At 42.4% G+C, this 27,303-nt stretch overlaps 1 protein-coding gene across 3 annotated transcripts in view; it reads left to right on the forward strand.

Annotated features, from left to right (window-relative positions):
* The window catches only part of LOC307028431 (fibronectin-like), a 54,694-nt gene that overhangs the window by 20,717 nt on the left and 6,674 nt on the right, over positions 1–27,303 (forward strand). For 2 of the 3 annotated variants that reach the window (XM_079663439.1, XM_079663440.1), the window contains exons 24-74: positions 37–300; positions 508–558; positions 810–899; positions 1,013–1,207; positions 2,005–2,268; positions 2,473–2,523; positions 2,776–2,865; positions 2,979–3,173; positions 3,966–4,229; positions 4,433–4,483; positions 4,736–4,825; positions 4,939–5,133; positions 6,847–7,110; positions 7,330–7,380; positions 7,633–7,722; positions 7,836–8,030; positions 11,125–11,388; positions 11,608–11,658; positions 11,911–12,000; positions 12,114–12,308; positions 13,107–13,370; positions 13,576–13,626; positions 13,879–13,968; positions 14,074–14,268; positions 15,062–15,325; positions 15,532–15,582; positions 15,838–15,927; positions 16,041–16,235; positions 16,618–16,881; positions 17,101–17,151; positions 17,404–17,493; positions 17,598–17,792; positions 18,391–18,654; positions 18,943–19,037; positions 19,611–19,779; positions 19,894–19,980; positions 20,445–20,636; positions 21,174–21,446; positions 21,981–22,095; positions 22,204–22,280; positions 22,363–22,452; positions 22,959–23,225; positions 23,321–23,437; positions 23,770–23,934; positions 24,040–24,195; positions 25,099–25,212; positions 25,311–25,580; positions 25,918–26,129; positions 26,400–26,487; positions 26,654–26,839; positions 26,988–27,077. In XM_079663439.1, the coding sequence (XP_079519565.1) occupies positions 37–300; positions 508–558; positions 810–899; positions 1,013–1,207; positions 2,005–2,268; positions 2,473–2,523; positions 2,776–2,865; positions 2,979–3,173; positions 3,966–4,229; positions 4,433–4,483; positions 4,736–4,825; positions 4,939–5,133; positions 6,847–7,110; positions 7,330–7,380; positions 7,633–7,722; positions 7,836–8,030; positions 11,125–11,388; positions 11,608–11,658; positions 11,911–12,000; positions 12,114–12,308; positions 13,107–13,370; positions 13,576–13,626; positions 13,879–13,968; positions 14,074–14,268; positions 15,062–15,325; positions 15,532–15,582; positions 15,838–15,927; positions 16,041–16,235; positions 16,618–16,881; positions 17,101–17,151; positions 17,404–17,493; positions 17,598–17,792; positions 18,391–18,654; positions 18,943–19,037; positions 19,611–19,779; positions 19,894–19,980; positions 20,445–20,636; positions 21,174–21,446; positions 21,981–22,095; positions 22,204–22,280; positions 22,363–22,452; positions 22,959–23,225; positions 23,321–23,437; positions 23,770–23,934; positions 24,040–24,195; positions 25,099–25,212; positions 25,311–25,580; positions 25,918–26,129; positions 26,400–26,487; positions 26,654–26,839; positions 26,988–27,077 (7,827 nt within the window). The remainder of the gene's footprint in view (positions 1–36; positions 301–507; positions 559–809; positions 900–1,012; positions 1,208–2,004; positions 2,269–2,472; positions 2,524–2,775; positions 2,866–2,978; positions 3,174–3,965; positions 4,230–4,432; positions 4,484–4,735; positions 4,826–4,938; positions 5,134–6,846; positions 7,111–7,329; positions 7,381–7,632; positions 7,723–7,835; positions 8,031–11,124; positions 11,389–11,607; positions 11,659–11,910; positions 12,001–12,113; positions 12,309–13,106; positions 13,371–13,575; positions 13,627–13,878; positions 13,969–14,073; positions 14,269–15,061; positions 15,326–15,531; positions 15,583–15,837; positions 15,928–16,040; positions 16,236–16,617; positions 16,882–17,100; positions 17,152–17,403; positions 17,494–17,597; positions 17,793–18,390; positions 18,655–18,942; positions 19,038–19,610; positions 19,780–19,893; positions 19,981–20,444; positions 20,637–21,173; positions 21,447–21,980; positions 22,096–22,203; positions 22,281–22,362; positions 22,453–22,958; positions 23,226–23,320; positions 23,438–23,769; positions 23,935–24,039; positions 24,196–25,098; positions 25,213–25,310; positions 25,581–25,917; positions 26,130–26,399; positions 26,488–26,653; positions 26,840–26,987; positions 27,078–27,303) is intronic. The other variant, XM_079663441.1, reaches the window with a different exon arrangement.

Here is a 27,303-nt window from a genome sequence, read left to right on the forward strand (position 1 = left end):
ACATCCTCTAACAGGGTTATTGATGTTTCTTTTTAGAGCCTGACGCTCCGAGATATATCCGTTTCACCGAGGTGACTGAGGACAGTGCTGTGATGATGTGGTCCGCCCCTCATGGGAAAATCACCGGCTACCGTCTCTTCCTGACTGTGGAGGGCTCCAACCCCAAGCAGCTGCGCCTGCCCGCTCGCCTCTCTCAGTACACCCTCCTGAGCCTGAGGCCTGCTACCCAGTACACTGCTACGTTACATTCAGAGCAGGAGAACACGCTGAGTAGAGGAGAGAGCGCTGTGTTTACCACCAGTAAGTGTCCGATGCGTATAAACACAAATATAAAGCACTGTTTTCAAGGGCTGCGCAACAAAAAATATTTCCCCCCAAATCATAATATGGACTAGTGCAATATCAAAATTGCATTGAGCGCAATCATTGGTATAGGCAGAATATATTTGAAACCATCATTCTAATAAAATATGGTAGCACTGCCTAAAATATATATTTTTTCATTAGAACGGCCTGGTACGAAGTACACTGGCAACGTCTTTGAGGTTACAGATAAAGGTGAGGACAATCTATTTCTCTCTACAACAAAAACCACAGGTCAGCAGATACACAACACACTTTCATGTTTCTTTATTTTCCAATTCTCACAGAAAAAACAGTTGCTCAACTTTAATGTGTTGTTTCCAATCCCAAACCCGAAAGCAGCCTAATGAACATGTGGCAAGGATTATAAATCAAGTGATCCTTTAAAAAACAAGTAAAAAATATGTGGTTGTAATTTTCCTTCTCACATTTAAATTGTTTCACAGCCCCTGATGCTCCTGTTGATTATGAAGTGGGTACGGTGGAAGAAACTTCCATCATGATCAGCTGGGAAAAACCAGTGGCTCCAATCACTGGTATGCTACGACACATGTAACAGCCGACATGTTTTCCCATTTGTTGCTAGTTCAAACCCATCTGTGACCATCCCATATTCAAAATGATATGTAATATGTCTTCCTCCACGCAGGCTATCGTGTGGTCTACACGCCTTCACTAGAAGGTGAAAGATCGGAGGTGACTCTCCCTGACACGGCAACATCTGTGACACTGAGTGACCTCCTACCTGGGAAGCTGTACAACATCAGTATCTACTCTGTGGAGGACAGCCTGGAGAGCAAGCCTCTCTTTGTACAGGTCAACACCGCTGGAAATCCACTGCCTGGTAAAAGACTTTTGTTGAGAAAAGCCTAAGTTGTTGAAAATAGCATCTGTGGTTGGTGTGCAATGACCAAAATCTGCCTATTCTAATGATTCTGTTCTTTACAGGTCACCTATTATGCAAAATCCAATTTTTCATGTATTTTATACATCAACATGTGTCCCCTCTGTGTAAAGAGATTCTGAATGTTTTAGGAATAAATATTCACTCACTTTTTGTCCTGATCCATTTATATAAAATACTGTATGAAAATGAGCTGATCAGATTTTGGCCACTTTATGATGTCATAACGATTTTTTGGCTTGTGTAACCATTAGCCAATCACCAACCAAGGTAATCCCCCCCCCCCCCCCCCCACCACCTTATCACCTGAATCAACTCCTAGAGCTCCATTGTGTGTTTTTTAACCAAATACCTCTCAGAGGGGCGTGGGGAGTGGCTCCTTATTTTCATCTAAAGTAACAGACAGAGAATCAGCACTTTTGAAACAGGGCTGAAACAGAGGGGATTATGGGATGCTGCAATGATCTGTTTGGTATTTGGAGCCAAACACTTCAGAGACATGTTTTGTATATATATGACACCTATAATATATTGATGAAAAACAGTATAATCGGGGACCTTAAAATATCATAATTTGATCATGTGCCCCCGCCCTGCATCGCCCTATCTTAATACATGTTTGACTTGCTCAAGTGAAGTGATCAAATAATATAACACATACTGTGTGTTCCGAATCCCTGAAGTGCAAGTCAAACGCATCACATCCTCTAACAGGGTTTATTGATGTTTCTTTTTAGAGCCTGACGCTCCGAGATATATCCGTTTCACCGAGGTGACTGAGGACAGTGCTGTGATGATGTGGTCCGCCCCTCATGGTAAAATATCCGGCTACCGTCTCTTCCTGACTGTGGAGGGCTCCAACCCCAAGCAGCTGCGCCTGCCCGCTCGCCTCTCTCAGTACACCCTCCTTGGCCTGAGGCCTGCTACCCAGTACACTGCTACGCTACATTCAGAGCAGGAGAACACGCTGAGTAGAGGGGAGAGCGCTGTGTTTACCACCAGTAAGTGTCTGATGCGTATAAACACAAATATAAAGCCCTGTTTTCTTGGGCTGAGCAACGACATTTTTCCCCCCAAAATCATAATATAGACTAGTGCAATATCAAAATCACAGTTAGCGCAATCGTTGGTATAGGCAGAATATTTGAAACCATCATTCTGATCAAATATGGTAGCACTGCTTAAACATGTATTTTTTCTTCCAGAACGGCCTGGTACGAAGTACACTGGGAACGACTTTGAGGTTACAGATAAAGGTGAGGACAATCTTTTTCTCTCTACAACACAAACCACAGGTCAGCAGATACACAACACACTTTCATGTTTCTTTATTTTCCAATTCTCACAAAAAAATACAGTTGCTCAACTTTAATGTGTTGTTTCCAATCCCAAACCCGAAAGCAGCCTAATGAACATGTGGCAAGGATTATAAATCAAGTGATCCTTTAAAGATAAAGTAAAAATGATGTGGTTGTAATTTTCCTTCTCACATTTAAATTGTTTCACAGCCCCTGATGCTCCTGCTGATTATGAAGTGGGTACGGTGGAAGAAACTTCCATCATGATCAGCTGGGAAAAACCAGTGGCTCCAATCACTGGTATGCTACGACACATGTAACAGCCAACATGTTTTCCCATTTGTTGCTAGTTCAAACCCATCTGTGACCATCCCATATTCAAAATGATATGTAATATGTCTTCCTCCGCGCAGGCTATCGTGTGGTCTACACGCCTTCACTAGAAGGTGAAAGATCGGAGGTGACTCTCCCTGACACGGCAACATCTGTGACATTGAGTGACCTCCTACCTGGGAAGCTGTACAACATCAGTATCTACTCTGTGGAGGACAGCCTGGAGAGCAAGCCTCTCTTTGTACAGGTCAACACCGCTGGAAATCCACTGCCTGGTAAAAGACTGTTGTTAGGAAAAGCTTAAGTTGTTGAAAATAGCATCCGTGGTTGGTGTGCAATGACCAAAATCTGACTATTCTAATGATTCTGTTCTTTAAAGGTCACGTATTATGCAAAATCCACTTGTTAATGTATTTTATACATCAACATGTGTCCCCTCTGTGGAAAGAGATTCTGAATGTTTCAGGAAAAAAGATTCTCTCACTTTTTGTCCTGATCCATTTATATAAAAACCTGTCTGAAAATGAGCTGATCAGATTTTGGCCACTTTATGATGTCATAACGATTTTTTGGCTTGTGTAACCATTAGCCAATCACCAACCAAGGTAACCCCCCCGCCCCCATCTTATCACCTGAATCTCCTCCTCAAGCACCATTGTGTGTTTTTTAACCAAATATCTCTCAGAGGGGCGTGGGGAGGGGCTCCTTATTTTCATCTAAAGTAACAGACAGAGAATCAGCACTATTGAAACAGGGCTGAAACAGAGGGGATTATGGGATGCTACAATGATCTGTTTGGTATTTGGGGCCAAACACTTCAGAGACATGTTTTGTATATATCTGAGACCTATAATATATTGATGAAAAACCGTATAATAGGGGACCTTTAAATATCATAATTTGATCATGTGCCCCCCCACCCTGCATCGCCCTATCTTAATACATGTTTGACTTGCTCAAGTGAAGTGATCAAATAATAATGTAACATTTACTGTGTGTTCAGAATCCCTGAAGTGCAAGTCAAACGCATCACATCCTCTAACAGGTTTATTGATGTTTCTTTTTAGAGCCTGACGCTCCGAGATATATCCGTTTCACCGAGGTGACTGAGGACAGTGCTGTGATGATGTGGTCCGCCCCTCATGGGAAAATCACCGGCTACCGTCTCTTCCTCACTGTGGAGGGCTCCAACCCCAAGAAGCTGCGCCTGCCCGCCCGCCTCTCTCAGTATACCCTCCTGAGCCTGAGACCTGCTACCCAGTACACTGCTACGCTACATTCAGAGCAGGAGAACACGCTGAGTAGAGGGGAGAGCGCTGTGTTTACCACCAGTAAGTGTCTGATGCGTATAAACACAAATATAAAGCAATGTTTTCTTGGGCTAAGCAACATTTGTTTTTCCCAAAATCATAATATAGACTAGTGCAATATCAAAATCACAGTTAGCGCAATCATTGGTATAGGCAGAATATATTTAAACCATCATTCTAATAAAATATGGTAGCACTGCCTAAACATGTATTTTTTCTTCCAGAACGGCCTGGTACGAAGTACACTGGGAACGACTTTGAGGTTACAGATAAAGGTGAGAACAATCTATTTCTCTCTTCAACACAAACCACAGGTCAGCAGATACACAACACACTTTCATGTTTCTTTATTTTCCAATTCTCACAAAAAAATACAGTTGCTCAACTTTAATGTGTTGTTTCCAATCCCAAACCCAAAAGCAGCCTAATGAACATGTGGCAAGGATTATAAATCAAGTGATCCTTTAAAGATAAAGTAAAAAATATGTGGTTGTAATTTTCCTTCTCACATTTAAATGGTTTCACAGCCCCTGATGCTCCTGCTGATTATGAAGTGGGTACGGTGGGAGAAACTTCCATCATGATCAGCTGGGAAAAACCAGTGGCTCCAATCACTGGTATGCTACGACACATGTAACAGCCAACATGTTAACCCATTTGTTGCTAGTTCAAACCCATCTGTGACCATCCCATATTCAAAATGATATGTAATATGTCTTCCTCCGCGCAGGCTATCGTGTGGTCTACACGCCTTCACTAGAAGGTGAAAGATCGGAGGTGACTCTCCCTGACACGGCAACATCTGTGACACTGAGTGACCTCCTACCTGGGAAGCTGTACAACATCAGTATCTACTCTCTGGAGGACAGCCTGGAGAGCAAGCCTCTCTTTGTACAGGTCAACACCGCTGGAAATCCACTGCCTGGTAAAAGATTGTTGTTAGGAAAAGCTTAAGTTGTTGAAAATAGCATCCGTGGTTGGTGTGCAATGACCAAAATCTGACTTTTCTAATGATTCTGTTCTTTAAAGGTCACGTATTATGCAAAATCCACTTTCTCATGTCTTTTATACATCAACATGTGTCCCCTCTGTGTAAAGAGATTCTGAAGGTTTCAGGAAAAAAGATTCTCTCTCTTTTTGTCCTGATCCATTTATATAAAAACCTGTCTGAAAATGAGCTGATCAGATTTTGGCCACTTTATGATGTCATAACGATTTTTTTGGCTTGTGTAACCATTAGCCAATAACCAACCAAGGTAACCCCCCCCCCCCTCTTATCACCTGAATCTCCTCCTCGAGCACCATATCTCAGAGGGGCGTGGGGAGTGGCTCCTTATTTTCATCTAAAGTAACAGACAGAGAATCAGCACTTTTGAAACAGGGCTGAAACAGAGAGGATTATGGGATGCTACAATGATCTGTTTGGTATTTGGGGCCAAACACTTCAGAGACATGTTTTGTATATATCTGAGACCTATAATATATTGATGAAAAACCGTATAATACGGGACCTTTAAATATCATAATTTGATCATGTGCCCCCCCACCCTGCATCGCCCTATCTTAATACATGTTTGACTTGCTCAAGTGAAGTGATCAAATAATATAACACACACTAGCTGTGTCCCAATTCAGCGGCCGCATCCTCCTGAGGATGCATTCGGAGACCGCATACGTCACTTCCGCCAAACGAAGGCTGTCCCAATAAAAAAAAAAGACAAGACTCCTCCGAATGCGGCCCGCAAATGCAGCCTTTTTCCCCAGATTTAGAGGATACATCTGATGTACACTCCGCGGTCTACCATATCCCAGGATGCAACGGGTGACGGTGACGAATGAGTTTTAAAAAATATATATGGCTTGTAACGTCCCATCAACGGCTTCAACGGTTTCAGCTGGATTCGTTTTTAAATGTACTCATCCAAATAGTAAACGACATGAAAGAAAAGTAAACCTATTTAATTTGTGTATTTAAATATACGGGCAATTGGAGATGTCTTCTTTATATTACATACATAAAATAATATGAAGAGAAAATATTTCTAAACCCTGTTTGGTTTTCATATTGTTGGGATTCATTATAGAGCTAATTTATTTATTTAACTGCTTTTGTTATACAAATCTTACTGCAACAATTTTGTTTTGATAGGGAGCAAGGAGCAGACTGCGCAATTTATCCAGATGCGCGGGGAGAATGAAGCCCTCTTCACGGGGGCCTGTTGCGACCTCGGGAAAATAATTTAAACATAACACCAAAATAAGTACAGCTAGATCTGACTCCATATTGAACAATTTTGAAAACAATTTTGAAAACAGTTTTGAAAACAGTTTGAAAACAGTTTGAAAACAGTTTGAAAATATTTTGCCTAGTGTCAGAAATGATTACCGGCACTTGTGACTGCAGCTGGTTGCTAGGTGACGAGGGCGGCAAAATGTAGGGGTAACTGCCGGTGACGTACAAGGACATGCTCCGTAGACCGTCTCATTTCGCAGTCCGCGGAGGACCCAAGCTGGGTCCTCCGCGGACTGCGAGGCTGGGTCCTCTGAATTGGGACACAGCTACTGTGTGTTCAGAATCCCTGAAGTGCAAGTCAAACGCATCACATCCTCTAACAGGTTTATTGATGTTTCTTTTTAGAGCCTGACGCTCCGAGGTATATCCGTTTCACCGAGGTGACTGAGGACAGTGCTGTGATGATGTGGTCCGCCCCTCATGGTAAAATCACCGGCTACCGTCTCTTCCTGACTGTCGAGGGCTCCAACCCCAAGAAGCTGCGCCTGCCAGCCCGCCTTTCTCAGTACACCCTCCTGAGCCTGAGGCCTGCTACCCAGTACACTGCTACGCTACATTCAGAGCAGGAGAACACGCTGAGTAGAGGAGAGAGTGCTGTGTTTACCACCAGTAAGTGTCTGATGCGTATAAACACAAATATAAAGCCCTGTTTTCTTGGGCTGAGCAACGACATTTTTTTCCCCCAAAATCATAATATGGACTAGTGCAATATCAAAATCACAGTTAGCGCAATCGTTGGTATAAGCAGAAAATTTGAAACCATCATTCTGATAAAATATTGTAGCACTGCCTAAAAGTCCTGGTCTAAAATTGTATTTTTTCTTCCAGAACGGCCTGGTATGAAGTACACTGGGAACGACTTTGAGGTTACAGATAAAGGTGAGGACAATCTATTTCTCTCTACAACAAAAACCACAGGTCAGCAGATACACAACACACTTTCATGTTTCTTTATTTTCCAATTCTCACAAAAAAATACAGTTGCTCAACTTTAATGTGTTGTTTCCAATCCCAAACCCAAAAGCAGCCTAATGAACATGTGGCAAGGATTATAAATCAAGTGATCCTTTAAAGATAAAGTAAAAAATATGTGGTTGTAATTTTCCTTCTCAAATTTTAATTGTTTCACAGCCCCTGATGCTCCTGCTGATTATGAAGTGGGTACGGTGGGAGAAACTTCCATCAAGGTCAGCTGGGAAAAACCAGTGGCTCCAATCACTGGTATGCTACGACACATGTAACAGCACACATGTTAACCCATTTGTTGCTAGTTCAAACCCATCTGTGACCATCCCATATTCAAAATGATATGTAATATGTATTCCTCCACGCAGGCTATCGTGTGGTCTACACGCCTTCACTAGAAGGTGAAAGATCGGAGGTGACTCTCCCTGACACGGCAACATCTGTGACACTGAGTGACCTCCTACCTGGGAAGCTGTACAACATCAGCATCTACTCTGTGGAGGACAGCCTGGAGAGCAAGCCTCTCTTTGTACAGGTCAACACCGCTGGAAATCCACTGCCTGGTAAAAGACTGTTGTTAAGAAAAGCTTAAGTTGTTGAAAATAGCATCCGTGGTTGGTGTGCAATGACCAAAATCTGACTATTCTAATCATTCTGTTCTTTACAGGTCACGTATTATGCAAAATCCACTTGTTAATGTATTTTATACATCAACATGTGTCTTGGCCTGTTGCGATAATCGATAAATTGACTTATCGTACGATAAATAAAAATGGACTCGATAACTTTTCTGAGCTCGATAAATTGCCGTTTACATAAAGATGTGACCAGCATTTTAGCCTGGAGCGCTGTGGCTGCCAGGCGCGCTGTGAGGGGCGGGGCTGACACACAGCCAGGTCAGGACACTCTGCGTGCACGTGCAGCAGCGTAGCAGCCAAATTAATAATATAGCGACAAGCGGGAGACAACGTGTGACTTACTCGCGGGGAATTTAAAGTGAAATGGAATTGGTTACAAAACCTAACTACACATCTCGATTCTCCGGTGTGGCATTATTTTGGATTCAAACCAAATCAACGAGGTGAACCTACGGACTTGAATGAGCCGGGCGGTGTTTCGCATTGGTTTAAAAAAGGTAGCGACAAAAGCAGGCAATACCACATATTTTAAACCACCTAAAAAACACAACCACCCCATTCCGTTTTCCCAGCTGGGAGCAAACAAGGCAGCTGGAGATGGAGAGCCCCCGCCCGACAATGCAAACATGTTGGTGTTCCTTGCTCGAAAACTTAGAAAAACAGATTTGGATATGGCCTGTTGAGGCATCTGGGTCTTTGACAGTGGACTTTACACTTGACTGTTGTTTTAAGGAGGTTTTTTTTGCTTGTGAGATAATGTGTGCTCATATTTATTTATTTATTTATATATATATATGTATATATGAGAGAGAGAGCTCTGTTTTCCAGCCTGACTCTATTTAATTTATTGTTTTGGTTGTGTGTGATTTAATTTATTTATTATAATTTAATTAATTGGTTTTATTTATTATATATAATTTATATATTTTAATATTATTTCACATTTCATTTGCAATGTTGAATGTTCAATATAAAGTTATGTTTGAAAGGATGTACTTGAATTATTATTATATATTATCATTATGTCTAAAATGGTCTTAAAACGGTGCCGACAATATTATCGTTTATCGCAATAATTTCCAGAAAAATTTATCGTCCAACACAATTAATTATCGTGACAGGCCCGGTGTCCCCTCTGTGTAAAGAGATTCTGAAGGTTTCAGGAAAAAAGATTCTCTCACTTTTTGTCCTGATCCATATATATAAAACCTGTCTGAAAATGAGCTGATCAGATTTTGGCCACTTTATGATGTCATAACAATTTTTGGGCTTGTGTAACCATTAGCCAATAACCAACCAAGGTAACCTCCCCCATCTTATCACCTGAATCTCCTCCTCGAGCACCATTGTGTGTTTTTTAACCAAATATCTCTCAGAGGGGCGTGGGGAGTGGCTCCTTATTTTCATCTAAAGCAGGGGTGGGCAAACTTTTTGGCTCGGGGGCCATTTATGAGTTTTAAATTTGACAGACGGGCCGGGCCAGTAGCAGATTGGTGAAAAAGTATTTAGCTGTCCACTCCTCATTATACACTCGGCACTCAATGTTTACTTTTCTTTTCTTTGGTCCACTCATTGTTACAGATGCAGGTTCAAAGGTGAATTAGGTTCAAAGGTGAATTATTGCGTCATCGTTTGCGTCATGACGTAACTGTTTACGTGCCTTCTTATGACCCACACAGCGTTTTACGTCGCTGATTTGATCCGCAACACCGCTCACAACAACATCAATAGAGGACTGCGTCGGGTAGTTTTTAATTATACAAAGCCAGATTAAATTAAAGAACTACTTCTCCTACCTTGTACCTTTTTCCAGAGTGCCGTGGTGTATTGTTTATTAATGTGGTTCAGCTGCATAACCACCGCTGCAGTGCTGCTCGCCTACCGGAGTTTATTCTCCCTTTAATTCGCGGCAGCTGTAAAGTTTTCATTGTCTGACTGTCACACAAGCAGCTGATAAATATCCCCCATCCCCATAAGTGAATGTGTTTTAGTCTGAAAGCTGTTTGGTATCACAACGCTGTTATGAAAGTTTCTCTGGCATTCTACAGGTGATGTTAGCATAGCAACCGAAGCTAATCAGACTATCTTGACTACTTGTTGCTATCATATTGTGGCATAAGCCGTTTTCTACACGCATATTTTACCGGCGTAGTTTTCGTTATGATTTTACTTGTGATGGCCACATGAAGCCCATGTATTGATTCCATCCGATGGTTGCAATAATACAAAACAAAAGGAAAACTTCTGCCTCTTCACAATGGTCAATAACAGTGAACGGATGGTTATTAAAGTAAGGTCAAATAAACAGAATCACACAAAGCCTGTGTTAGTGTTGCCTGACTTTATATAAGTGTTTTTATAAGTGTGTGGTCGCGTTTTAGTCACTTTGCGCAGCACTACTGCTTGTTACAACTTATATTCGCCGATCTTGCCGGGTTGCCGAGTGGGGCCAGCTGAGAGAATAGACCAGACTACAGCAAAGGCAAATTGTGTCTCGAGTGCGCCATCTAGTGGGATCAACTGAAATGCCGGGTATTGCAGGAAAAAGGCTAAATGAATGCGGTCTTGACTACAATTTGGACAATTTTGTACCAATATTCGGCAGGCCGGATTCAAAAGCCCAACGGGCCATATATGGCCCGCGGGCCTTAGTTTGCCCATGCCTGATCTAAAGTAACAGACAGAGAATCAGCACTTTTGAAACAGGGCTAAAACAGATGGGATTATGGGATGCTACAATGATCTGTTTGGTATTTGGGGCCAAACACTTCAGAGAGATGTTTTGTATATATCTGAGACCTATAATATATTGATGAAAAACAGTATAATACGGGACCTTTAAATATCATAATTTGATCATGTGCCCCCACCCTGCATCGCCCTATCTTAATACATGTTTGACTTGCTCAAGTGAAGTGATGGGATCAAATAATGTAACACATACTGTGTGTTCAGAATCCCTGAAGTGCAAGTCAAACACATCCCATCTTCTAACAGTGTTATTGATGTTTCTTTTTAGAGCCTGACGCTCCGAGATATATCCGTTTCACCGAGGTGACTGAGGACAGTGCTGTGATGATGTGGTCCGCCCCTCATGGTAAAATCACCGGCTACCGTCTCTTCCTGACTGTCGAGGGCTCCAACCCCAAGAAGCTGCGCCTGCCCGCCCGCCTTTCTCAGTACACCCTCCTGAGCCTGAGGCCTGCTACCCAGTACACTGCTACGCTACATTCAGAGCAGGAGAACACGCTGAGTAGAGGAGAGAGCGCTGTGTTTACCACCAGTAAGTGTCTGATGCGTATAAACACAAATATAAAGCCCTGTTTTCTTGGGCTGAGCAACAAATTTTTTTTCCCCCAAAATCATAATATAGACTAGTGCAATATCAAAATCACAGTTAGCGCAATCGTTGGTATACGCAGAATATTTGAAACCATCATTCTCATAAAATATTGTAGCACTGCCTAAAAGTCCTGGTCTAAAATTGTATTTTTTCCTCCAGAACGGCCTGGTACGAAGTACACTGGGAACGTCTTTGAGGTTACAGATAAAGGTGAGGACAATCTCTTTCTCTCTACAACACAAACCACAGGTCAGCAGATACACAACACACTTTCATGTTTCTTTATTTTCCAATTCTCACAAAAAAATACAGTTGCTCAACTTTAATGTGTTGTTTCCAATCCCAAACCCAAAAGCAGCCTAATGAACATGTGGCAAGGATTATAAATCAAGTGATCCTTTAAAGATAAAGTAAAAAAGATGTGGTTGTAATTTTCCTTCTCACATTTAAATTGTTTCACAGCCCCTGATGCTCCTGCTGATTATGAAGTGGGTACGGTGGGAGAAACTTCCATCAAGGTCAGCTGGGAAAAACCAGTGGCTCCAATCACTGGTATGCTACGACACATGTAACAGCCAACATGTTTCCCCATTTGTTGCTAGTTCAAACCCATCTGTGACCATCCCATATTAAAAATGATATGTAATATGTATTCCTCCGCGCAGGCTATCGTGTGGTCTACACACCTTCACTAGAAGGTGAAAGATCGGAGGTGACTCTCCCTGACACGGCAACATCTGTGACACTGAGTGACCTCCTACCTGGGAAGCTGTACAACATCAGTATCTACTCTGTGGAGGACAGCCTGGAGAGCAAGCCTCTCTTTGTACAGGTCAACACCGCTGGAAATCCACTGCCTGGTAAAAGACTGTTGTTAAGAAAAGCTTAAGTTGTTGAAAACGGCATCCGTGGTTGGTGTGCAATGACCAAAATCTGACTATTCTAATGATTCTGTTCTTTACAGGTCACGTATTATGCAAAGTCCACTTGTTCATGTATTTTATACATCAACATGTGTCCCCTCTGTGTAAAGAGATTCTGAATGTTTCAGGAAAAAAGATTCTCTCTCTTTTTGTCCTGATCCATTTATATAAAAACCTGTCTGAAAATGAGCTGATCAGATTTTGGCCACTTTATGATGTCATAACGATTTGTATGCTTGTGTAACCATTAGCCAATAACCAACCAAGGTAACCCCCCCCCCCCCCCCCCCCCCATCTTATCACCTGAATCTCCTCCTCGAGCACCATTGTGTGTTTTTTAACCAAATATCTCTCAGAGGGGCGTGGGGAGTGGCTCCTTATTTTCATCTAAAGTAACAGACAGAGAATCAGCAATTTTGAAACAGGGCTAAAACAGAGGGGATTATGGGATGCTACAATGATCTGTTTGGTATTTGGAGCCAAACACTTCAGAGACATGTTTTGTCTATATCTGAGACCTATAATATATTGATGAAAAACCGTATAATAGGGGACCTTTAAATATCATAATTTGATCATGTGCCCCCCCACCCTGCATCGCCCCATCTTAATACATGTTTGACTTGCTCAAGTGAAGTGATCCAATAATGTAACATTTACTGTCTGTTCAGAATCCCTGAAGTGCAAGTCAAACGCATCACATCTTCTAACAGTGTTATTGATGTTTCTTTTTAGAGCCTGACGCTCCGAGATATATCCGTTTCACCGAGGTGACTGAGGACAGTGCTGTGATGATGTGGTCCGCCCCTCATGGTAAAATCTCCGGCTACCGTCTCTTCCTGACTGTGGAGGGCTCCAACCCCAAGAAGCTGCGCCTGCCTGCTCGCCTCTCTCAGTATACCCTCCTGAGCCTGAGGCCTGCTACCCAGTACACTGCTACGCTACATTCAGAGCAGGAGAACACGCTGAGTAGAGGGGAGAGCGCTGTGTTTACCACCAGTAAGTGTCTGATGCGTATAAACACAAATATAAAGCAATGTTTTCTTGGGCTAAGCAACAACATTTGTTTTTCCCAAAATCATAATATGGACTAGTGCAATATCAAAATCACAGTTAGCGCAATCATTGGTATAGGCAGAATATTTGAAACCATCATTCTAATAAAATATGGTAGCACTGCTTAAACATGTATTTTTTCTTCCAGAACGGCCTGGTACGAAGTACACTGGGAACGACTTTGAGGTTACAGATAAAGGTGAGGACAATCTCTTTCTCTCTACAACACAAACCACAGGTCAGCAGATACACAACACACTTTCATGTTTCTTTATTTTCCAATTCTCTCAAAAAAATACAGTTGCTCAACTTTAATGTGTTGTTTCCAATCCCAAACCCAAAAGCAGCCTAATGAACATGTGGCAAGGATTATAAATCAAGTGATCCTTTAAAGATAAAGTAAAAAAGATGTGGTTGTAATTTTCCTTCTCACATTTAAATGGTTTCACAGCCCCTGATGCTCCTGCTGATTATGAAGTGGGTACGGTGGGAGACACTTCCATCATGATCAGCTGGGAAAAACCAGTGGCTCCAATCACTGGTATGCTACGACACATGTAACAGCCAACATGTTAACCCATTTGTTGCTAGTTCAAACCCATCTGTGACCATCCCATATTCAAAATGATATGTAATATGTCTTCAGGCTATCGTGTGGTCTACACACCTTCACTAGAAGGTGAAAGATCGGAGGTGACTCTCCCTGACACGGCAACATCTGTGACACTGAGTGACCTCCTACCTGGGAAGCTGTACAACATCAGTATATACTCTGTGGAGGACAGCCTGGAGAGCAAGCCTCTCTTTGTACAGGTCAACACCGCTGGAAATCCACTGCCTGGTAAAAGACTGTTGTTAAGAAAAGCTTAAGTTGTTGAAAATAGCATCCGTGGTTGGTGTGCAATGACCAAAATCTGACTATTCTAATGATTCTGTTCTTTACAGGTCACCTATTATGCAAAATCCACTTGTTCATGTATTTTATACATCAACATGTGTCCCCTCTGTGTAAAGAGATTCTGAATGTTTCAGAAAAAATATATTCGCTCACTTTTTGTCCTGATCCATTTATATAAAAACCTGTCTGAAAATGAGCTGATCAGATTTTGGCCACTTTATGATGTCATAACGATTTGTATGCTTGTGTAACCATTAGCCAATAACCAACCAAGGTAACCCCCCCCCCCCATCTAATCACCTGAATCTCCTCCTAGAGCACCATTGTGTTCTTTGTAACCAAATATCTCTCAGAGGGGCGTGGGGAGTGGCTCCTTATTTTTATCTAAAGTAACAGACAGAGAATCAGCTCTTTTGAAACAGGGCTGAAACAGAGGGGATTATGGGAAGCTGCAATGATCTGTTTGGTGTTTGGAGCCAAACACTTCAGAGATATTTTATTTATATATCTGAGACCTATAATATATTGATGAAAAACAGTATAATAGGGGACCTTTAAATATCATAATTTGATCATGTGCCCCCCCCCCTGCATCGCCCTATCTTTATACATGTTTGACTTATTCAAGTGAAGTGAAGTGATCAAATAATGTAACACATACTGTGTGTTCAGAATCCCTGAAGTGCAAGTCAAACGCATCACATCTTCTAACAGTATTATTGATATTTCTTTTTAGAGCCTGACGCTCCGAGATATATCCGTTTCACCGAGGTGACTGAGGACAGTGCTGTGATGATGTGGTCCGCCCCTCATGGTAAAATCACCGGCTACCGTCTCTTCCTGACTGTCGAGGGCTCCAACCCCAAGAAGCTGCGCCTGCCCGCTCGCCTGTCTCAGTACACCCTCCTGAGCCTGAGGCCTGCTACCCAGTACACTGCTACGCTACATTCAGAGCAGGAGAACACGCTAAGTAGAGGAGAGAGCGCTGTGTTTACCACCAGTAAGTGTCTGATGCGTATAAACACAAATATAAAACAATGTTTTCTTGGGCTGCGCAACAACAAAATATTTTCCACAAATCAAAATATGGACTAGTGCAATATCAAAATCGCAGTTAGCGCAATCATTGGTGTAGGCAGAATATTTCAAAACCATCATTCTAATAAAATATTGTAGCACTGCCTAAACATGTATTTTTTCTTCCAGAACGGCCTGGTACGAAGTACACTGGGAACGTCTTTGAGGTTACAGATAAAGGTGAGGACAATCTATTTCTCTCTACAACACAAACCACAGGTCAGCAGATACACAACACACTTTCATTATTATTCATTATTTTCCAATTCTCACAAAAAAATACAGTTGCTCAACTTTAATGTGTTGTTTCCAATCCCAAACCTGAAAGCAGCCTAATGAACATGTGGCAAGGATTATAAATCAAGTGATCCTTTAAAGATAAAGTAAAAAAGATGTGGTTGTAATTTTCCATCTCACATTTAAATTGTTTCACAGCGCCTGATGCTCCTGTTGATTTGGAAGTGGATGCGGTAGAAGAAACTTCCATCATGATCAGCTGGGAAAAACCAGTGGCTCCAATCACTGGTATGTTACGACACATGTAACAGCCAACATGTTTCCCCATTTGTTGCTAGTTCAAACCCATCTGTGACCATACCATATTCAAAATGATATGTAATATTTCTTCCTTGGCGCAGGCTATCGTGTGGTCTACACGCCTTCACTAGAAGGTGAAAGATCGGAGGTGACTCTCCCTGACACGGCAACATCTGTGACACTGAGTGACCTCCTACCTGGGAAGCTGTACAACATCAGTATCTACTCTGTGGAGGACAGCCTGGAGAGCAAGCCTCTCTTTGTACAGGTCAACACCGCTGGAAATCCACTGCCTGGTAAAAGATTGTTGTTAGGAAAAGCTTAAGTTGTTGAAATTAGCATCCGTGGTTGGTGTGCAATGACCAAAATCTGACTATTCTAATGTTTCTGTTCTTTAAATATTATAATTTGATCATGTGCGCCCCCCTGCATCGCCCTATTTTTAGACATATTTGACTTGCTCTTCTCGTCTAAAGGGTGCTCTGCAAAATAAACCTGAAATTCATCCTGTGGCCTTGTCACTTATCTATGTCGAAGTTTCCAATTCTTAAAAATGGAACATACCATTGGAAAGGAAAGTCATCAAATAATATAACACACACTGTGTGTTCAGAATCCCTGAAGTGCAAGTCAAACGCATCACATCCTCTAACAGGGTTTATTGATGTTTCTTTTTAGAGCCTGATGCTCCGAGATATATCCGTTTCACCGAGGTGACTGAGGACAGTGCTGTGATGATGTGGTCCGCCCCTCATGGTCAAATCACCGGCTACCGTCTCTTCCTGACTGTGGAGGGCTCCAACCCCAAGCAGCTGCGCCTGCCCGCTCGCCTCTCTCACTACACCCTCCTGAGCCTGAGGCCTGCTACCCAGTACACTGCTACGCTACATTCAGAGCAGGAGAACACGCTGAGTAGAGGAGAGAGCGCTGTGTTTACTACCAGTAAGTGTCTGATGCGTTTCAACACAAATATAAAGCACTGTTTTCTAGGGCTGAGCAACAAAAAAATATTTTCCACAAATCAAAATATGGACTAGTGCATTATCAAAATCGGATTTAGCACAATCATTGGTAGAGGCAGAATATTTGAAACCATCATTCCAATAAAGTATTATAGCACTGCCTAAAAGTCCTGGTCTAAACATGTATTTTTTCTTCCAGAACGGCCTGGTACGAAGTACACTGGGAACGTCTTTGAGGTTACAGATAAAGGTGAGGACAATCTCTTTCTCTCTACAACACAAACCACAGGTCAGCAGATACACAACACACTTTCATGTTTCTTTATTTTCTAATTCTCACAATAAATTATAGTTGCTCAACTTTAATGTGTTGTTTCCAATCCCAAGCCTGAAAGCAGCCTAATGAACATGTGGCAAGGATTATAAATCAAGTGATCCTTTTAGAAAAAAGTGAAAAAGATGTGGTTGTAATGTTTTCTTCTCACATTTAAATGTTCCACAGCACCTGATGCTCCTGTTGATTTGGAAGTGGATGAGGTGGAAGAAACTTCCATCATGATCAGCTGGGAAAAACCAGTGACTCCAATCACTGGTATGCTACGACACATGTAACAGCCAAAACCTTTCCCCATTTGTGGCTCTTTCAAACCCATCTGTGTCAATTACGTGACCCGTATTTTCTCTCTCTCCGCGCAGGCTATCGTGTGGTCTACAGGCCTTCACTAGAAGGTGAAAGCACTGAACTGACTCTCCCTGACACGGCAACATCTGCGACACTGAGTGACCTCCTACCTGGGAAGCTGTACAACATCAGTATCTACTCTGTGGAGGACAGCCTGGAGAGCAAGCCTCTCTTTGTACAGGTCAACACTGCTGGAAATCCACTGCCTGGTAAAAGACTGTTGTTAAGAAAAGCTTAAGTTGTTTAACATAGCATCCGTGGTTGTTGTGCAATGACCAAAATCTGCCTATTCTAATGATTCTGTTCTTTAAAGATCATAATTTGATCATGTGACCCCCCTGCATCACCCTATCTTTATACATGTCTGACTTGCTCAAGTTAAAAAAAAGTAACATTTACGGTACGTCCACATAGCAGCGTTAAATCTTCCAACGCTTCTGTCCATTCACTTTGAATGGGGTGACGTCACTTTGCCTCACTTTTCGCCAAACTGCATTGTGGGAAGCAAAGCGGAGATTTCCAGGCATCTCAGGATTCAAAAGTTGAGCAATGTTCAACTTTTGAATCTTCTGAAGCTATCGGTGGAAGCGTCAGCCAATCAAATCATATGCCAGTACAAGCTCCCTGCTTGTGTGTCAGGGGCGGGAGATTCATGTGATTGGTTGTTGGTCGAGCTTCAGACATGCCCGCCGGCAAGCTTTTTCCAAAGCCGCTGTGTGGACGTACCGTTACTGTGTGTTCAGAAGCCCTGAAGTGCAAGTCAAACACATCACATCCTCTAACAGTGTTATTGATGTTTCTTTTTAGAGCCTGACGCTCCGAGATATATCCGTTTCACCGAGGTGACTGAGGACAGTGCTGTGATGATGTGGTCCGCCCCTCATGGGAAAATCACCGGTTACCGTCTCTTCCTGACTGTGGAGGGCTCCAACCCCAAGCAGCTGCGCCTGCCCGCCCGCCTCTCTCAGTACACCCTCCTGAACCTGAGGCCTGCTACCCAGTACACTGCTACGCTACATTCAGAGCAGGAGAACACGCTGAGTAGAGGAGAGAGCGCTGTGTTTACCACCAGTGAGTGCCTAATGCGTATAAACACAAATATAAAGCACTGTTTTCTAGGGATGCTCAACACATTTTTGTATCAAAAGAGCATTAAACTGATTTTTGTTATTATTTTTGATTTTTTTCATCTTCAATAATTCATGTTTCATGTAGTATACAAAAGATAAGTATTATAATATGAGTAGAAGAAACTTGCAATATGGATACAGATGACTGGAAAAATATGCATATGTAAATCTTTATCCTATCCATGTGAAAAACTCACACAAAACACCTTTTCTCTGCCGGTGTTTGTAGATTCTTCAATGGGCAGCGCTCCTAAATTCAGCACTGATGTGACTGACACCTCCATTATAATCTCCTGGACTCCAGTTCCCCGTGTTGGATACAAGGTACACTTATTGCTAATGGATATCCCACCACCCACATATTCATAAATCTGCTGTCCCATGTTGTCCCTTTTAAAATGAACTGGTTTGTGATTGCTTTCATTCCCGTTTTCATTTTGTTGTACGGTGGCCAACAAGCTACCACAGCCCAAAACACTCTACTTTAAGAGAAACGTGCTGCACAAAAAGATTGCAAATACAAAAACATTCATTTGCCAAAACAAATGCAAATGAAGAAATATCTTTGATAACTTGACAACACATGCGCATGCTTTACTAACATTTTCTGGCCGTTGTCGCGTGTTTGCACCTGTCGGCCACCGTACATTTCCCCTTGAAAGCAGATTCTATTTCTTCTTAGTTAGGTGTAGGCCCCATTTAGGTTAGATAACATGGAAACTACAGACCTCACGGTTCAAATCTGATTGGTCAGACTATGTCACACCAGAGATGGGAATGTTCTCCCGGCTTCTATGTTCATGGGAAAACATTGACCGACGACCTTTACCTCCTGTACCCCAGATTCACGTCTCGCTCTCCACTGAGTCTCTAACACTGTGTACATTTATCTTTCAGCTGACGGTGCGTCCCAGTCAGGGTGGAGAAGCCCCCAGAGATGTGACCTCTGACTCAGGAAGTATTTACGTTTCGGGTCTGACTCCAGGGGTCGAGTACACCTACAGCGTCCAGCCAGTTATTAACGGACGTGAGCAGGGAACCGCGATCACTCGCCGCGTTGTAACACGTAAGAACAACAATTGAATATTAACTTTGTCTCCTTTTTTTCCTGTATTTTCCTTTCCAAGCTGTTTGCTTTGTCGCCCCAGTGTCTCTTAATGTATCTCTTCTTGGACCACAGCTCTGTCTCCTCCTACTGATCTGAACCTGAAGTTTAACCCAGGCACCGGAGAGCTCACAGTCCAATGGACCGAGGCCAGTACACCAGGTACACATACACCTACATACCAAGGTCCTTACAGTTTGACTTTAAACAAATTTTTTTTATCCTTTTTTAGTATTTATTTTTTTAATGATTTTAGGAGACAGTGGTATGTCTCCTGACATTTTAGAAGGGTCATCAACAATCGACAAAGGAGTACACAATTCAAAATATACTACCAACACATCGAATGAAAGAGAAATGAAAGAAAACTCCAAATCCTTGTACAAACAGAAAAGAAGTATACATTTAAATCTTTCCCTAGATCAAAGATGATGAAGATGAAGTTCTCCGCTTGAAAAGCAACAAAAAGCAACTGTCAAAAACATGACTACAAATAATAAATATAAAATCGCAGTAATAATCTTGTTTTAATCGTTTTTGATGAAACTGCCTTGAGGTTATCTCCTGTATTTACTTTAGTTTCTAACCCTATGTTTAAAAGTTCTCTCTCCTTTTTTCTCTCAAAGACATCACGGGCTACAGAGTGATGTGCACTCCCACCAATGGGCAGCAGGGAGACAGCATGAAGGAGTTTGTGGAGGCAGGTCAGAACTCCTGCACCCTGGAGAATCTCAGTCCAGGACAGGAATACAACATCAGCGTTGTCACTGTGAAGGGCGATATGGAGAGCATTCCCCTTTCAACTACCATTATACCAGGTGAGTGCGAGGTCACGCAGGAGTTTTTAATAGGTTTTTGAGGTAATGAGGTAAGGATATTGATCATGAGAAACTGACCAGGTAAGCACAAACTGTCCACATTAAAGTTAAAAAACATTTGGTGAGAGTTGAAAGCATTTAACACATTCTATCTTTGCTCTAACTGAACACCAGCAACCGAAGGAAAAAGCAAAACTGCACCAGGAGTGTTTTGAAACTCTAACGCTATATTTCCTGTATATATATTAGGTCTTCTCAATGGAAATGCTTCATTGAATTTTAACTGAACCCTTACAAAATAATTATATATACCAGGAAAGGCAGCTTAACATCATATCTTCCATTGGTCTGATATGTCGAATATTACACCCTAATGGAAGCACATCATTTTTAAATGCTTGCGTTAACCGCTGCTTCTTTCTTTTCGTCCGTTGCCTTCCTCTTCCTGGCCCTCATGTCCAACCCCCTCCTCCTTTCCCTCGTGTTTGTTTGGTGTTCCTGTTGTCTTCTCGCTTTCTTTCCCTTCCACCTACCCAGAAGTCCCACAGCTGACAGACCTCACATTTAAGGACGTGAGCGACACCACCATTAGCCTCCTCTGGTCGCCGCTCAACACCACAGCCATCACCGGTTACAAGATCGTGGTGGTAGCGGCCGGCGAGAGCGTGCCCATCTTCGAAGACTTTGTTCTGCCAACGACTGGTCAATATACTGTCTATGGACTGGAGCCTGGCATCGACTATGACATCAGCGTGATCACTGTGACGGAGAACGGCGAGAGCGAACCCATCGTCATCACTCAGCACACCGGCAAGTCCCACCCAACCAAAAAAGAGTCCTCCTGCCACAACTATAACAATAACAATACCAAACTAGAACAAACATCAGTTGCTTAGGGAGTCACAAATCACAATATGTGTGCCGAGTTATATAACACAATAAGGTTCTTATTAAGCCCAATACATGGTTCTTCAAAGCAAAACCCTTAAGTTGCTGAAGTAATTGTACAGCATGCTTTTCACTCGGTTAATAATCCTCTTTGTGCACGAGGAGCATCTGGTTACAGTTGTGTGGCTTGTATCAAACTGAGTCTCATTTTGCCTCCCGATGCAAACACTGCTTATTTTCTCACTTTAAAGATGTCGTAAAACTTCAGTCAAGGATTTACACTGACACGTAGAAGAAGAATGATGGTGTGAATACCTTCCACTTTTAGTCAGTTTATTTATATCTTGTTTTTCTTTCATCAGATCTATTTTCTCTTCAAATGAAGGGGAAAAAAAGCTTATATTGTACCGTTTGAACACATTGTGAATCAAGCTGTTTTTTGTTTTTTGTCAATAGCTGTACCAGCACCCACTAGCTTGGGCTTTGGCCAGGTTGGGCCAGACAGCATTGAAGTCAACTGGGTCGCTCCCTATTTTCCCAACTCTGCTGAAATCAACAATTTCCTCATCAGGTACGAGAAGAAACATAAAATGTTATATTTGAATATTTCTGATTCACATATTTTCTGAGGACACACTGACTCACACACAACTTATTTGTTGTTCTCCTTATTATTCAGGTATCATCCCATTGACGATGAAGATGACATCACAGAGACCAGCGCAGAAGGCAACAGGAACAGTGTGGTGCTAAGGAGTAAGTTAGGAGAGAAAATAAACAATACACAACAACGCACAAGAAGTACATTTTGTATTTATGTATTTTTCACTGTTCACAGACTTGCTGCCAAACACAGAGTATCTAGTGAGCGTGGTGTGTGTGTACGAGGAGAGAGAGAGCTCGCCCCTCGTCGGAACCAAGAAAACAGGTGAGTCTTACATGGATATTTGAAAAAACAGGAGTAAATCCGTCCAGTGTTGGGTAAATAAGTAATAACTATAGCTTTATTAAAGTGATCATTTAAAGAGGACATATAATGCTCATTTTCAGGTTCATATTTGTATTTTGTACTGTGAGACCAGGGCCCAGTCTGCTCTGACTGGTTAGCTGGCCAATTGGCAATCTCCCACCCCTTAACAAATCATGTTCAATGTGTTGGAGCGCTAGTAATAGAGGCGGGAGTGTTACATTGGTATCACTATGTTACGTAAGTTAACAAAGGAATCCAATGGAGGCGTTTCAGGCAGGGGGGGATTTGTTTGCAAGACCTCTGGAGGGAACCTGGGATTTTAGCCTTTGCAGTCCATTTACATGCACAAAAACCTATATAAAACACTACAGGAAAAGGAAACCCCCAAAAATAATAATAAATATCCTTTAGAAAGTATTTACCTTTATATAATAAATATGTTTCTGTACCTCCCAACCTCTCAGTTCTGGATTCACCGGTTGGCCTGCGCTTCTCTGAGGTCTTCACCAACTCCTTCACCATCAACTGGCTCGCTCCCCAGAGCAAAATCACCGGGTACCGTATCCGCCACCTGATGGTCAGCGGAGGGAGGACCAAGGATGAGAGGCTGCCCCCGTCCAGGAACCACTTCACCCTGACGGGACTCACCGCTGACACGGGGTACTTGGTCAACATCTACGCCGTGAGCGGGTCCCAAGAGAGCCTGCCGCTCACTGGGACACAGAAGACAAGTAGGAATAAATCCTGATTCAACACTTTATTTCATCCAGTTACTTACTCCATGTGGGTTATTTGATTATTTTGTCTGTGTTTTCTCTCTCTCTAGTCTCTGATGCTCCCACAGACCTGGAAGTGCTCGACTCCTCCCCCACCAGCATCACTGTCCGCTGGGACGCCCCCCCTGTCACCGTGCGCTACTACAGGATCACTCATGGAGAGTCTGGTCAGTGAGAAATAATGACATAAATTACTTTAAATTTTATTTATATAGCCAAATATTTCAAATTGAACAAAGTGTCTCTTTAAAGTGTGTACAGCTCGAAAAAACATGAATGATAGATTCAAAAAACATAATAAATTACAACATTTATTATAAGATACATATTGTATATTTTCTGCCAGGAAAATGTAAATAATATATATTGTTTGGTTTATTATTAATATTATTATTATTATTATTATCATTATTATTATTATTATTATTATATTCTTTTATATACATTTATTTTTATTGTGTTTTTAAATATATTTATCACATTGTCCTTGTTTATCCAGGAGGTCACAGTAATCCTAAGGAGTTCACAGTCCCTGGCTCCCAGTCCACCGCCACCATCAACAACCTGAAGCCCGGTACTGACTACACCATCACCGTCTACGCTGTGACCGGGAGAGGAGACAGCCCCGCGTCCAGCACTCCAATCTACGTCATGCACAAGACAGGTACACACACCTTTACAGACAAAAAGCACACTCATTTGTAGTGATTATCAAGCCATCTCATGTTCTAGCTTTCTCCTCTTCTCTTCCCTAATCCTCCTCTCCTAGGTGTCGACTCTCCCTCTGAAATGGAGGTGATGAACGTGAAGGACAACAGTATCACAGTGAGGTGGAGCCCTGCCCCGGGCCCCATCAAGGGATACAGGGTGACTGGGGTCCCCAAGAATGGACAGGGACCGTCTTTCGCTGAGGTGGTGGCTCCAGGTATGTAGTGTTTGTCAGTATTTTAAAGGTCACCTATAATGCAAAATCCACTTTTTCATGTCTTTTATACATAAACATGTGTCCCCTCTGTGTAAAGACATTCTGAAAGTTTCAGTAAAAAAGATTCTATCTCTTTTTGTCCTGATCCATTTATATAGAAACCTGTCTGAAAATGAGCTGATCAGATTTTTGCCACTTTGTGATGTTATAATGTTTTTTTGGGTTGTGTAACCATTAGCCAATGACCAACTAAAGATTCTATCTCTTTTTGTCCTGATCCATTTATATAGAAACCTGTCTGAAAATGAGCTGATCAGATTTTTGCCACTTTGTGATGTTATAATGTTTTTTTGGGTTGTGTAACCATTAGCCAATGACCAACTAAGGTAACCCCCCCCCCCACCCCCCCCACCCACTTTATCACCTGAATGTCCTCCTTGAGCCATACTTGCCAACCTTGCCAAGAAATCGGGAGAAATGCGGGAGAAATATGACCCCGGGAGGAAACCGGGAGAGGGCAATGAAATCGGGAGTCTCCCGCGAAGATTGGGAGGGTTGGCAAGTATGCCTTGAGCACCATTGTGTTCTTTGTAACCAAATATCTCTCAGAGGGGCGTGGGGAGGGGCTCCTTATTTTCATCTAAAGTAACAGACAGAGAACCAGCATTTTTGAAACAGGGGGATTATGGGATACTGCAATGATCTGTTTGGTATTTGGAGCCAAACACTTCAGAGACATGTTTTGTATATATCTGAGACCTATTATATATTGATGAAAAAGAGTATAATAGGGGACCTTTAAAGCTAGATTATACAGTCGTAAACTTGTTCTAATGTCCTAATTTTCACTCTGTAATATATTTTTCTTCACTTAATGTCTATCCTTTTCCTTCAATTTTCCAGACCAGACAGAGATGACTTTCTCAGGGCTGATGCCCACAGTAGAGTACGTTTTGAGTGTGTACGCTTTTGGACAAGATGGAGAGAGCTCTCCAATGGTGGTGAATGCTTTAACAAGTAAGAAGAGAGATATTTCAGAAACATATTGATTCCCAAACCATCAGAAATTCAAAGCAACCTCCTGACTTCTCCTCCTACCTCTAACGCCTTCCTAGATGTAGACCACCCTAAGGACCTTACCTTCTCCGACATCGACTCCACCTCGCTGCGGATCACCTGGGACAGCCCTGAGGGAATCGTCACATCATACCGGGTCTTCTATTCCAGTTCAGAGGAGGGAGAGAGAGAGCTGCGCCCTGCCCCCCGTGCAGATGCCGAGTCTGCAATCATCTACGGTCTGTCGCCAGGCACTGAATACACTGTGAAGGTCGTCGCTGTGCACGATGACACAAACAGCACACCACTGGTCGGCATACAAGCTACAGGTACGGCTGGAAATCTGAAACTGATAAGAAAAAGTCAAAGACCAGAAAGCTCAGAAAGTAAAATTTGCGTGCATTGTATAATATATATGAAGAGGAATTTGAACGACTGACCTGGCTCTTAAGTGTTATTTGGAGGTGTAGCCATTTAAGAAAAGTGACATTTAGACGACAGACGGGCCCTTGTAGAAAATTGCAATTTGAACAACAGTCACTGATAGAAAGGGCCTTAAAGAAAAGATATTCCTTTCATTCTTTACTTGAGAGCACAATGATTGCTCATACTGTCATTACCGTCTCCCTCTAACCCTTTTTTCTTTATTTTCTCTCCTCCCCGCAGCCATCTCACCCCCCACCAACCTCCAGTTCTCTTCCATTAGCCCCACCTCTTTCACTATGACCTGGTCCCTGCCTCGCCAGGAAAACAGACTCACTGGCCTGACAGGCCTCACGGGCTACCGGGTGGTGGTGAACCCAAAGAGCAAGAGCGGCCCCACCAAGGAGCTGAACCTTGCCCCGGACGCCACTCAGGCACACATCTCTGGACTCATGGTGAGTGTGGCTCTGTGAGTCTGAGGAAGGAAGATGTTATAAGGTTGTTTTCCTACCTTCTAGATACCCATTTGTTCCTATTTATGTTATTAGATCATAAATATGGTCATGTAGTGTTTACTGATTTACAAAAGGCAATACATAAGCAGACCCATGCACAAACCTATTGCTGTATGTAAGGTTTGCAGCTGAAGCCAGGATACCTAAACTCAGATTCTGCAACACTGTGAGAGACTGATCTTTTTTTCTCTTTTACGCCACCCCTCTTAGGTTGCAACTGCCTATGAAGTCCATGTTTACGCCATGAAAAACTCTCTGACCAGCTGGCCAGTCCAGGGAGAAGTCACTACTGGAGAGAGTGAGTTTGTAACTCATAAAATGCGAATGTATAAAAGTATTTGAAAACTGAGAGATTTAATTTGTGTTACAGTACCATTGTTCTGGATTGTTCTTGTGAATCTATACTGTCTTATTCCTGGTTTTGTTCTTCCTCACCCTGACCTTTTCTCTATTTGCTCTTCAAGATATCAGCCCCCCTCGTCGTGTGCGCATCTCCGACGTCAACGACTCTTCCATCACGCTGACCTGGCGCGCCAAGACAGAAACCATCTCTGGCTTCCTGGTTGAGACCACTCCCACCTCCCCCGCTTCAGGCTACACACCCATTACAAGGACCATTGGCCCCGAGTCACGCTCATATGTTATCACAGGTAAACAGAAATGATGTTTACATAGAGAAAGGTCAACCCACACATGTAATGTTTAATTGGATATAATGTAACTCAATAACATGAGATTGTTGGTCTGAGTACTCAAGCACACAATCCCTCACTGACCCATCACCTTTCTTCTTTTCAGGTCTGGAGCCAGGCACCAAGTACAAGATTAACATCTATACACTAAAAGGGAGCAGACGCAGCAATCCTCTCATACTCACTGCCACCACAGGTAACCATTCATCTAATTTTGTCAAGAGTAGTACATTACTTTGAGTGTGAAACGCTGCATCTTTGTCATGACAACAGGAAATATATATTGATGTGTGTATATATATTGTAATCTTGATAACAACAGAAAAATCGTTAATGAGGAATGAATACCAATATTTATTTAATTTAACCTAATTCAAAATGTTGTTCATTGCAGCTTGCTTCCAGTTCTGCTTCCAATTTTA

The sequence above is a fragment of the Notothenia rossii genome (assembly GCF_949606895.1).
Source record: "Notothenia rossii genome assembly, chromosome: 2".
Lineage (NCBI taxonomy): Eukaryota > Metazoa > Chordata > Actinopteri > Perciformes > Nototheniidae > Notothenia > Notothenia rossii.